The 12097-nt window shown below is 37.2% G+C and overlaps 1 protein-coding gene across 9 annotated transcripts in view; it reads right to left on the reverse strand.

The window, feature by feature from the left end:
- CACNA1D (calcium voltage-gated channel subunit alpha1 D) overlaps window positions 1-12097 on the reverse strand; it is a 324438-nt gene that overhangs the window by 122935 nt on the left and 189406 nt on the right. For all 9 annotated transcript variants that reach the window (XM_078853625.1, XM_078853622.1, XM_078853624.1 and 6 more), the window contains 2 exons: window positions 4375-4462; window positions 3522-3548 (listed from right to left, as the gene is read on the reverse strand). In XM_078853625.1, coding sequence (XP_078709751.1) covers window positions 3522-3548; window positions 4375-4462 — 115 coding nt within the window. The remainder of the gene's footprint in view (window positions 1-3521; window positions 3549-4374; window positions 4463-12097) is intronic.

Below are 12097 nucleotides of genomic sequence, written 5' to 3' on the forward strand. Positions count from 1 at the left end.
TTGAACTGCTGGGGAAGTAAATTCCAGAGTTGTCAGCCTTTCACAATAGAACACCTTGCAAAAAGCTCCTTTCCATTTGAAACATGAGTACTCCTGCTTAAGTGTTTCCACTGACTACAACTGTGGCAGTTTTGTACAGTGTGAGAGTCTGTCCAAACACTGGGGTCCAAGCCATTTAGGGCTTTTATAGTGGAACTCCCAAGCCTTAAATGCCACCTGGAAGCTGGTAGGCGGACAGTGCAGGTCATAGATACATTAATGTAAGATGGTTTTGATATAAATATCCACCTACTAAGTAGGCAGCTGCATTATACCTGTAGCTAGGTTTTTATACTACACCCATTATGATGGCATCTGAGCACATTATGAATTTACAGAAAGATACACATGAAGATCTGCCTCTCTTTGGCTTCCTTTCTTTCTTGTCTTATTGTGGGTAGGTTAGGTTGGACAAGTGAGTTTTGCATTTTGATCTGAAGGCAATGAAGTCTGGTCAACCTGATGTCTTCTGGAAGTGACTTCCAGATTAGGGAGCCAGTTGCTAAGAAAACTCTTGAGTTTATAATTCTTGAGACTAATTGTACCACTGTTCCAAAAGAACACAGCTGTTGTGGGATGTCATGATTGTGTAGGGAAAGATGTTCCTTCAGAAAACTTAAACTAGTTTCACGGAGGAGCTAGATGATGACTGAAAACTTGAATTTGACTCATTACTTACCAGGAAACCAATGAGAGTTGAACATGGGAGCAATGTGTAATTTGTAGCCTCTGCTACGGAGCAGACAGGCTGCTGTATTTTGAGCTAAATTTAGTTTTTTAGGAATCAGTGATTCCATTCCCAAATACAGAGAATTACAGTAGTCAAGCCTGAAGACCACAAATATGTGGATTACTGGGTTTGGGTCCAAATACAAAAGAATGGGGTGCAGTCTTTTTTCTTGACATTTTTAGGTGAAAAAGGAAATTTTGCAGTCATGGTTATTTGGGTATCCAGAAGCAGTGAGAAGATTAGGAGAACAGCTAGTTTGCAAATGATAGAAGGGCAGAGGTGGACAGTTCTTCAAAGCACTTTCTCTTCTCAACAGCTGTTGAATGCAGCCAGGACCTTGGTGCAAGCTGCATCTGATATGATGGTAATGTAGTTTTGGGTATGATTGACTCTTCAGTTCATGCTGTCTCACAACTTCCCCTGCAGATTCATGTAGAAGGAGAAAAGGACAGAAGAACAGATAGATCCCTGTAGGACTCCACAAGTAAGAGCTCTACAGGTGGAGGAGCTGATGGCCATTATGACTTTCTGGAACATCTAAACCCCTTTTAGTGTGATCCCAGTAAACCTCCTGCTGAACTTCTGAAGTGGGATAGCAACATTCAATAGTTGATAATATCAAATGCTGTATCTCGCAATATAAGTATGAAAGTACAGCCCTTGTCTGTGGCCAAGAGGATTTCATCCTTCTACTCCATGAGCACTGACTTGTTCCATGTTTCAGCTTAAAGCCTGTCTTGGAGACATCCAGGGATACTGGCCAAATCTAGGGAGAGCTGGAGACTGGCTGGTGATCTACTCAGTAAACTTGCTTGGGAATGGGCAGTGATGGAGAGGTTGGTTGCATCAATTAGTGGTTCCTTACATACTGGCTGGATTATGGCAAGCTTTAGGTCTGGTGGGAACTTTCCCTCCTCAAAGGAAGTGTTTATAGTGTCATTTAGTAGAGGTCTTAGATGCTCATGGCTCTTTTTCACTAGAATGGGTGTATATCAGAGTACAGTGTTGGCTTGCTTTTCCTATAGTGCTTCTAAGATTTGCTGTCATGAAAATGGGCCAAATTCAGAAAGGAGGTGTGTTATCAATCTGTTTTGAGTGTATGGTTACTAAGTCTCTGGTGGCATCTCAGAAGCAGATGTTCCTCTCTGAGGAGTAGATTAAAATAGGCTTCGCAGGAGTAGATATTGGTTTGTGGAATTAACTGGAGACAAATTAACAAAAATACTTCAGCCAGGCATGATTTAGAAGCTGCTAAGGTGGCGGAAGAGAGTAATCTCTTGGCTTTCTTCTCTTTGATTTTGCATTAGCTTCAGCTTCCAAACAGTCTTATTGCATAGTCCCAGGTACAGTCCATTGCAGTTTTCTATTCTCAAGATGAAACGAGCATGGGTAAGTGTAACAAGGTATGCGTCCAAAAGAAATGGACACAATTTTTTCACAAATGCAGATAAAAAAGCACCCACCTGTTCATTATGCATAAGTAATCCTATTTCAAACAAAACTCCAAATTGTAAAGCTGCTTAACAAATGGCGACACCTGACCTTGATCGGGGGTGAGACGTAATCCACTCCAGCTCTTCCAGTTGCTTTCCACAACCTATCTATGCTACTTCAGTATATTGACCACCTTCAGTATATTAGTCAACCACCTAACTCTTAAAAAAGGCACAATCTCATGCATTTGTTCCATTGCACTGTCAGGGTCAGAAGCAATGAAACACAGAACTTGAGATCATTGGCAAACTGAAATCAACTTCTCTTAATTAACCTACCAGTGAACTCACATACACGTTGAACTGTACGAGTGACAAGATGGAACCATAACACATCTCACATGAAAAGACCTTTGAAGTGGAAGAGCACCATCTACAACTACCTTTTGGGATCTCTCATTAAAAAGGAAGAGGACTACTCAAGAGCAACACCCACCCACTCCTATTGGAGATACCAGGCACATCAGAAAGATGTTGTGATTAGCGGTAACAAAGCAGCTGCTAGATCTAGTAGAATAAGCATACATACAATAGCTAGGTCAACTGCTAAAAGCACAATACATCAGTGTTGTCAGTGCAATTTTTGCTACAGATCCAAGCCTGAAACGAGTTTTGCCAGGGACAAGGAAATTGGAGGAGTCCAGCTTCCAGAATTGCTTTGTTAGAATCTTCTCAATTATCTTCTTGATTATCTCTATTGTTCAATGAATGTCTGTGAACAATAGTTAGCCTGTGGATTGTTTGCAAACTGGTCGTTATGAGTATTTGCTATCCGTGATTTTCTATATGTGCCACATGACTGGTCACCTAAGTCAGATGGCATTGTTTTTGTTCCGTGATTGAGCAACCTGACCTTTATAAACAGAAGGAGTCTCTTTTCTGTTTGCAAATTTGTTTGCTATTTGCAATTTCTCAATACGTATTCTATGAAAATGAAAAAAATTAAGTAAATAAAAAGATTAAAATATCCTTGCTTGTACTCACGGCACTTGCTTTCCATGAGCATTCTTGTGAATAAAAACTCATTTGCCCAAATGTTTGAGAATAAGTGAAAAAAGAGTTGCAAATACCAGCAAAACAAATTGGGGTGCTTTATTCCCAAGAATGTTCATGAATCCTCTTCAACTGTATTCCCTAATCTCTGTCAGTAACATTTTTCATCCAAGCAAATTCTAATACAGAAAATACAGAATCACATGGTCATGATGTGTAAACCATCGCAAAGAAAAAAGTGATGGAAAAGAGAGGAAAATACTGACCTGAACTTGGATTTTGAGATAGTTTGACTAAAAGAAAAGGAAAACACAATTTTAAGTATATATAGAAACAATAATTTACACAATCCCTTCTCCTCGGAATGCTGTACTTGGCAATCAAAACAATGGAATTACTCAAAGTTTGTGCATAAAAGTGTATTCTCAACATAACGCTGCATGAATGCTGAAATACTATTGTCATCTGTTTACCACTATTTTTCTAATATTATTCTTTGCAAACATATGGATTTTACGTGAGAAAGAAAGGAAATTAAATCTTATCCTCTGGGGACCAAAATATATATATAAAGCACAGGTATTTGCAGAGAAACAAATCCTGGATTTTAAATGGCTGTTTCAATGTGCTTTGGAAACCTTCTGAAAGAATGATGTTATTTGAATGAAAGTCATTATCACAATCATTATGTTAGTGCTATATTCATATATCAATCTAATAATTATCAATTTTTAGCTACTTGTAAAATATGCATACACCAGATCATGTTTCGATTATTAAAAGACATTAGTTTCTGTTGCATTTCTTAGGTTACATCTCTTCTTTTCTTCTTGGTGCTTTTGAAGCAGCAAAATTAAAAGCTCTATAATCTTTCTAAATGTAAGGCTCAAATTGATACTTTATGAAATAAATCTATATTTGTCCTGACTTCAGAATTTTAGATAAAATTGTGGTTAGATTTTACCATGAATGACTAAAAGCCAAAAATATAAGCATCTCACAAAGCTTGAATATTTCAAAGCAAATACGTTTGAATAGGCAAAAGAGAAAAAATTGCTCTTTTTAATCCTATGATGTTGGAAACACTTTGACATCTTAATTGGATCTCTATGTACTCACCACAGACTGCCACAGCATGCTGGGCTCTCTCCTTCTCCGCTGACATTCTCAGTGTTCACAGATTCAGTTTCACTTGTCGGCATGCTTGCTGTTAGGAGATAAAGTAAGTGTTAGATTTACAGCCAAAGCCAGCCAGTTACAAGTGATTTGCTTTTATATCTTATTAAAAGAACACCTACGCTCTACTTGTTTAGGGTTACCAAGCGTTTTATTCAAAAGGCGGAAGAATAGCAGAAGGAAGCCACGTTGTAGTAGACTCTTTACCAGCCCTCCTTGTTTTGGCAAAGGTAAATGCACAGGACTCTAGGATGGATTAGAGAATGTTTCTCTTGTTTCAGCAATTTAAACTTCTACTGAAAATGTATCACAGAGCTCAGTGAAGAGACGTTGCACTTAGAAGATGCTGTATGGAAAAAGGAATATGCCTGACCTAGTTTGTGAGACCTCTTTTGTGTGATGTGTTTCAGTATCATGTTTGAGTTTCTTTCAGAGCTATACCAGAAGAATGGTCATAGTTAGGTTCCAGCTAACATGCCTGGAAATTCCAGTAAGTGCACTAAAGGTCCTTTAAGACACAAGAGAAGAGAAGCCATCACACTCTGAGCAATCTGTCAAAGTTGAGCACTCTCTATTTTTATTTTCCAAATTAAAAAAGGAAAACATGAAGGCGAAGTGCTAGGGAGGTAATTAGATCTGAAAATATGACAACAGTAGACAGGAAGGAGCACGGTGAATGGTAAAATGGGTAATACAAAGGATAAGGAGGATTGCCAATGATAAAAGGGGATTATAAAATTTGTTACACACCAGTGATTTACGATACATATGGTGAAATCACTATTGAATAATTAGCAACCGTAGTTAATCGTTTGTTAGACAAAAACAGCTGATATTGGTAACACCCACTGATCCTCAATTCAACAGAGGCCTAAGGAGATAAGCACATGCTGCAAGAGGAGTTAAGGAAGCAGGAATGAGTATAACTATCAGCAGTTCCAGAAATGAACATTATTTCTTTGGCTTTGCTTGTCAACATGAAAGGAAAACCTTAGCACGCGACTACAAAGGCTTACTCTTGCCCATTTATGAAGTGGGGATGTCACTGTAAGTAAGAAAACAAGAGTGAGTATAGAAGTAGCATTGAAGTCACTGCGGAGTAGCAAGAACAACGGCCAATTAGACTTTTGCTTTTAGTATCTTAGCAACTGTTGTTGGGACCATTGTAGGCTGTTTCCCTATCTAAGGTTTTCTTACCAAACTGATAACTAATAAGTTTTTTTATCCTTGTTTTTGTGAATTTTTTGTATTTGTTACCGTTGCTGGAATGATAGTCCTGAAGACTGAAGGGCCAAATTTCCATTTACACTAAGGGTCCTTTACACCACTCTGGCATTTTAAAGAAGCTATAGAGTGGGTGTAAATTATGCACACCTCAGTGTAAATAAGAATCAGGACCTCTAGTATTTATTCTCCACAGGTCAGGTACAGAACAGGCAGTACAAGCTTCTCCACACTGACCTGCAAAATTGCATCAAACCTGACCCTAGACAGACCATCTCTATGTGGCAAGGGTTAGTTCAATTTGCATACCCAGTCATTCTTGGACTTGATGGTAAGACTGCCAACTCTATGTTAGCCAGATTCTCAGCAAATATTTGCAACAGCTGAGGATCTGGTGCTACAAATACATCATTACATGAAATTTCACACCTCCTCAGTGTTGCATTACAGAGATAAGAAACAAGATCTAAAATGCTCATGCAATTGTTCAAACAATAGAAGACAGTCCAGTCAGTAAACACTGCAAAATATATTTTTGTTTCACAAGGTTCCTTTGTCTCAGATAGTTCTTTTAACATAATATAAGCAGCTTCTTTATACTGAACTTAAATCACATATGCCTAGTTAGTGCATGTGCATCATTTATGATATCATGTTTTTCTTTATAAATGAGACAAAACATTTTTAAAAATCAACAATTAATATTATAAGTCTTGTATGAAAATTATAGTTATTTTTTTAATGTTCAAGAGCGTCACTGGCAGTCACGATTTCCTACTTAGGATGCTGTCTCATGTCTGAAGTTTAAACAATTGCCAAGTTTTCTTCGTCTGGTAAATTCTGAAATATTATGGCATATGATTTTGCAAGCAGAAAAATCAACATTTTAGCCATGGCAAAAGAAGAAAAAATACAGTTTATCTTTTATAACATAAATTAGTATTATTGAACTAAACATGAAACAAAGTTTCGGTTGTTTTGAACAACTGGAAAACCATCACACTTGCCATACAAAGGGTAATGAAACATTAAAATATTTTGGAAAGAAGTTTGTGAATCTTTAACACACAGCTGAATTATTGTATGAATGAAAAAGTAGACCTCAGAATTTCCACTGATGAATTAATACAGGGGTTTGGTGAGACTATTCTGTAGCTGAGCACAGAAATACGTATACTCATTTGTTGAAAAAGCTTGTCATTTATGAAGATCAATTTCAAACTATAAACACACAGAAGGTGAGCTCTGTATACCATCCAAACAACTTTGTTTCGCACTAACTATTCATATTACTCCCAAGAGCAATATTTTATTTTATTTCTGTCCGTTATAATAATCTTCTCACATGTTAAAATAGGGGAGGGGAAATAGAAAACCACTATGTTTAAAATTACATTAAGATGAATTAATGTGTAAGATACAGAAAGTATTTTAAATTGGGAAAATATTAGTTTATTATCAGTGCTTTTTAAAAAAAAAAAATTAAGACATCAAGTACCCTCAGGCCACAGTTCAAGAAAGCATTTAAGTATATATTTAAGTCCATTCCTGTTCAGGACAGCACTAAATCAGATGCTTACACATAATTGTAGCTGTGTGTCTTTAAGATACTGGAAAAGCAGAAGCACTCTACTGTACTACGGGGTTGTGGCAGTTGCTATGGTAACTAGTGGGTTGCTGGATTTTTTTCTTCTGTGTAGTAGAATAAAGCAGTTATATTTAAACTACCTAATTCAGAGGATACATTAATTCTCCTTTTCTTAGACAATTTCCCTGTTCACAATTCTTCTCATATTTTTTGCATGGATACATTTTTCTCCACATTTGTTCAGAACCCCTTCCACTTCCCTCCCCCAACTCTTTTATGAATAATGTTAAGCCTGATTCCACGCAACAGTCATCAATGAGAATTATGCTTCTTATTTTAATGGGAGGAGGATAGGCTTCTTGGGACAAAGTTTCCTCTCAGATGCACCAGTGGAGTTATTCTGTATTTACACTGGTGTAACAGAGCAGAATATGACCCTCTGTCTTCTGTTGGAGTTCTACAGTCTTTTTACTTGCCAAAACTGGGAATGGCTTCTTTGCAGATGAGGGGGGAGGGGGGAAGATTTACCAAGTGCCTGATCTTGCAACTCTTATTCACTTGAATAGTCAGTGAGATCGGTACGCAATTCATAGAAATAAATGCATACTTTAGCACAATCCCTTATTTCCCTCTCATATACACCAGTGCAAATCATGAATGACTCCAATGAGATCGGAGGAGCTGCAATGGTATAAAACAGATGTCAAGTGGAAGGGGAATTAGGCCCACTGTTTCTAGGCTGTAGTATACATACATCCAACAAAAATGGGAAGTTCAGGTCCTGTGGCACAGGGCTATTGGTTGTCCTCCAGTTAGAAAACACGAAATGGAGGCTTTCTGCTACTATCCAGTTTCTTATAAAGTGTCACTCAATAAATAAATATCAGATTGTTTATAAAACAGGGAAATAAGGGATAACAATAATATAATTTTAAGACAAGGCTAGAGTTCAATCCTAGCAAGATTCTATTACTGGTCAATACACAGTCAGAAATTTCACCCCACTTTTCCTGAATTTAGCTGTTTTAAGAAAAATAAAGGTTCTAGGTAAAATCCTAGGCCCTGTTGAAGTCATTACGAGTTTGGCCATTGATTTCAATGAGGCCAGGTTTCCACCCTGTTTCTAACAGGGTCATAATCAATCCTATTTCAATTTGTGACATTGTAAGTGTAGTGTTGGGGAAAAGTGTGGGGAGCAATCACAGCATAATAGACCATATAGGGGAAATTAGAAACTCAACATGTATTAAACTCTAATAATAGGCCAAGAGAGAGGCTTGGTAGTAGTACTATGAATAGCAGTATAGAGAGACCTAGCTTCAGGAGTGGTAACAAGCCTTTCAATCCCAAGTGGAGCTCAGTAGCAACACTGCACGAGCACACCCACCCTAGCTAATCCAAACTGGCACTGCCGTCTGCACTAAACAGGCTGAGTTATATGACCACAGCCTTTTAAGGAGAAGGAGTTTATGGGGGAAAACAACAGTGGATAGGATGAATCAGTGGGAAACCTTATGAGCTTAATGAGACTGGCCTTCTGTTAGAGCTCAGGTGTGCTAAGCGAGAGACATGTTTTTCCTCCCTAGAAAATATGAATGCACAGAAATATACAGGGATTATCTGCTTTATTAAGATTTGCTCCCTTTTTTTGGTGCTCCCCTAAGAAGTTCAAGAGCACTAAAAATATCACCTGAATTCAAATTATATGAATCAATTTCAAAGGTAATGTGATTGTTTTAAGCAATATAAACACCGCATGTAACGTGATATTTTCCAAAGCATACAGTATTTAGGTCAAATATATCAGCTACTGCCAGACTCTTAGCTATTATTCAACTAAAATGATTGTGCCTTTCTACCACAAAGCTGGCTGCTCCAATAATTTTGTTATATCTGGGATTTGCAACTATATATTCCTTATTAATATCATTGTGACTTGAACAAGTTGCTATTTCTGTTATTTTCTAAAAATACACAGCATAATTTTTTTAAGCCAAGCTTATTTGTTTAACAGACACATATCTATTTGTTTATCCGCCTACATCTGAGAAGTACATGAACTTTCTAAAGGTTGGCATTTTAAAAACTGACCAGATGATGAACGGGCAAGTTAAACAGTTTATCATTGAAAATTTCCCAGGCATCCTTAAATTGTAATTTGGTTCATTTCTACAGGAGATCTTCAATAAACACATACATCTCCTAATCCAAAGAACTGAGTAGAACTGGTGCTCAAATCACACATGATGGAATTTCTGAGGTTTTTTTCAGTTTGCATTTTTTTTAAACCTAGGATATTACGAACAATAAAGCACATTAAAAGAACATTATTATAGTTGCAAAATCAAACACTCTAAAGTTAGGAAATGCCAGAATTAAGATTGTTTGTGCAACCTTAATTTGGCCTCCCAGCAAGTATGCATTATGATACAGTCTTTAATTATACAATTACATAATTTTTTTATACACCAGACCCCTGCCTCATTTGTTGCAGAAATTGGAAGGTATAAAGAGAATGAATAGGGGCACTATACACTCTGACATTGAAGCCACTCAGTGTTTGTGCTTAAGAGAGCCTAACTGGGAGGGAGCTGCTCTGTGCCGCACCGTAGATATGGGATTTATTTTTCCCCTACAGAGATAGGACTTGTCTGCACTAAAGGGGGTATAAATTCTAGTGCACACTAGTGTATTGCACACAAACTGGCTTGTATGGACCCTACTGGCATGCACTAAAAGTTTCCTGCTGCACATTTTTCAAACAGAACTACATTAACACACATTAGGGAATTTTTAGTGCATGCCAGCAGGGTCCACACAGGCCAGTTTGTGTGCAATGTGCTAGTGCGCACTAGAATTTATACTCCTTTAGTGCAGACTAATGCACCATGTAGACAAGCCCTTAATGTTGATCCTGTCAGTATTAGTTCCCACAGGTTCTCAGTCTCTGCTGGCAACTCCATAGAAGGTCTGGTGCAGGTGGGGAGGCTTGGTAGCCTGGCTCTGGACAGTAATAGTATAAATGCGTCAGCTCTCCATGCAGATGTACCAAATGAACTAACCCTCCACAGATTACTAGAGATCTAAGGGATTACTACATGGATCTTGGGAACCTGGTACACTCAATAAAACAGATGGAGAACATGATTTATCTGGAATCAGCTGAGGAAAGAGGGCCTAATCTTGCAGTCCTTCTGCAATTTTTCCATGGAGGTGGAAGTTCATGAAAAAATACATATGGCTGGAAGAGAATGGGTTAGGGTGGGATTTTTAAGTGCACAGTGGCAGCCTAACTCTCATCCCATTGAAGTCAATAGTAAAATTCTCCTTGACATACACAGGAGCAAAGTTAGTCCAATGCTGACTGTTTTTGAAAATCCAACTCTCAAAGTCAAAGGCCCCAATCCTACAGCCCTCTTTTACACATGAATGGTCTCAATGGTTTAGCTGGTTCACTTCCAGTATGTATGAAAAACTATTGCAGTCTTTTAGCATGTTTTTAAAAGGTATTCCAGCTCGTAAAAATTATCCAAGCCACTAGAAAAGTAGATTGAATAGTTCAAGCCATATAAATAATTTCAAATTGAATCAACAAGACCGTTTAAAATATCTAGTAAGGATTTTCCTGAAATGTTTTACATATATTTTATTCAATTAGCAGATACACTTACTTGTAGGATATAATCTAACATCAAAATAATTGACTTGAATTTTACATTTTGTTTATTTTTTCTAGTATTTTCCTTAAAATGCAACTCCTGTATCCTTTCAATTTACAAATTTCTGTTTGGATTGATATTTTTCATATCATAAAGTAACTGGGTCAGATTTGTCAACTGCACTCCAGATCTTAGCTGCTATTTAACAAAAGTGATTGCCTCACCACAACAAGTAAGCCATTGCGCTGATAATTCTGTTGTACGCAGGATTTTAAACTAGATCTTCCTAATTGCTATCATTGTGATTTTGACAAGTTGCTATGTTTGCCATTATTTAAAGGGTGTAGACCAGAAATTATCTACATTCTAAAAGTTTCTCCATTGGAAAAAAAATTAACAAGATGAAAGGAAAAAAGTAGCATAAGAACATTGTATTTAGTTTGTTAAATTTTGCATTAATTGAGGGTGGGAACAACAACCGAAACAATATGATTGTACAGTCTACAATTCTAAAACATGCTGTTCTAAAGTTACACTATAATCAGTTATACAGCTTCTGAAATGTTTTGGTAGGTTTTTTCATATCTGAATTTAAGAGATGCTTTAATATCTGGCTCACCTGCCTTTTGAAAAGGTAAGCCTACGCTTAAACTAGAACACTCTCAAACAAAGGCACACTTCAGTGGAAATCTAAATGGATAAAAATGAGCCTTTAGAAAGTTAAAGCACTGCAAACACCAACCTGTTTGAAGCATGCATTTGAAATAGCAGATCATTTACATGCATGATGCATGTCTGCATGCAAAAGCTGTTTATCTCTATATTTTGGAAAAGGCATATATGTTTTCAAGAACCAACATATAAAATGCATCATCTGCACAAAAGAATGCTCAGCTGCAAAACAGAACACATTTTACCATGTTTATTGGAAGAACTGCTAAAGCAGCTAAATCTGCCTTTCTTCTTTTCCATTAAGTCGTCCAATGTAACCCCTTCGTGTTAAGTATATGTAATCCCATCATTTACGCAGTAGATGGCAGCAGTTGCAATGCAAAAAAATAAAAATGTGTCCACATATACAATACAAGCAATGTCAGACAGAACACAGAATGAAATCACCAGCAGCACAACTAATTACAGCCTAAAATCTTTCACAGTTTACACCAATTTCTGCATTTTGGACCAAAATGTCCCT

Source organism: Lepidochelys kempii, chromosome 7, assembly GCF_965140285.1.
Source record: "Lepidochelys kempii isolate rLepKem1 chromosome 7, rLepKem1.hap1, whole genome shotgun sequence".
NCBI classification, from domain to species: Eukaryota; Metazoa; Chordata; order Testudines; family Cheloniidae; genus Lepidochelys; species Lepidochelys kempii.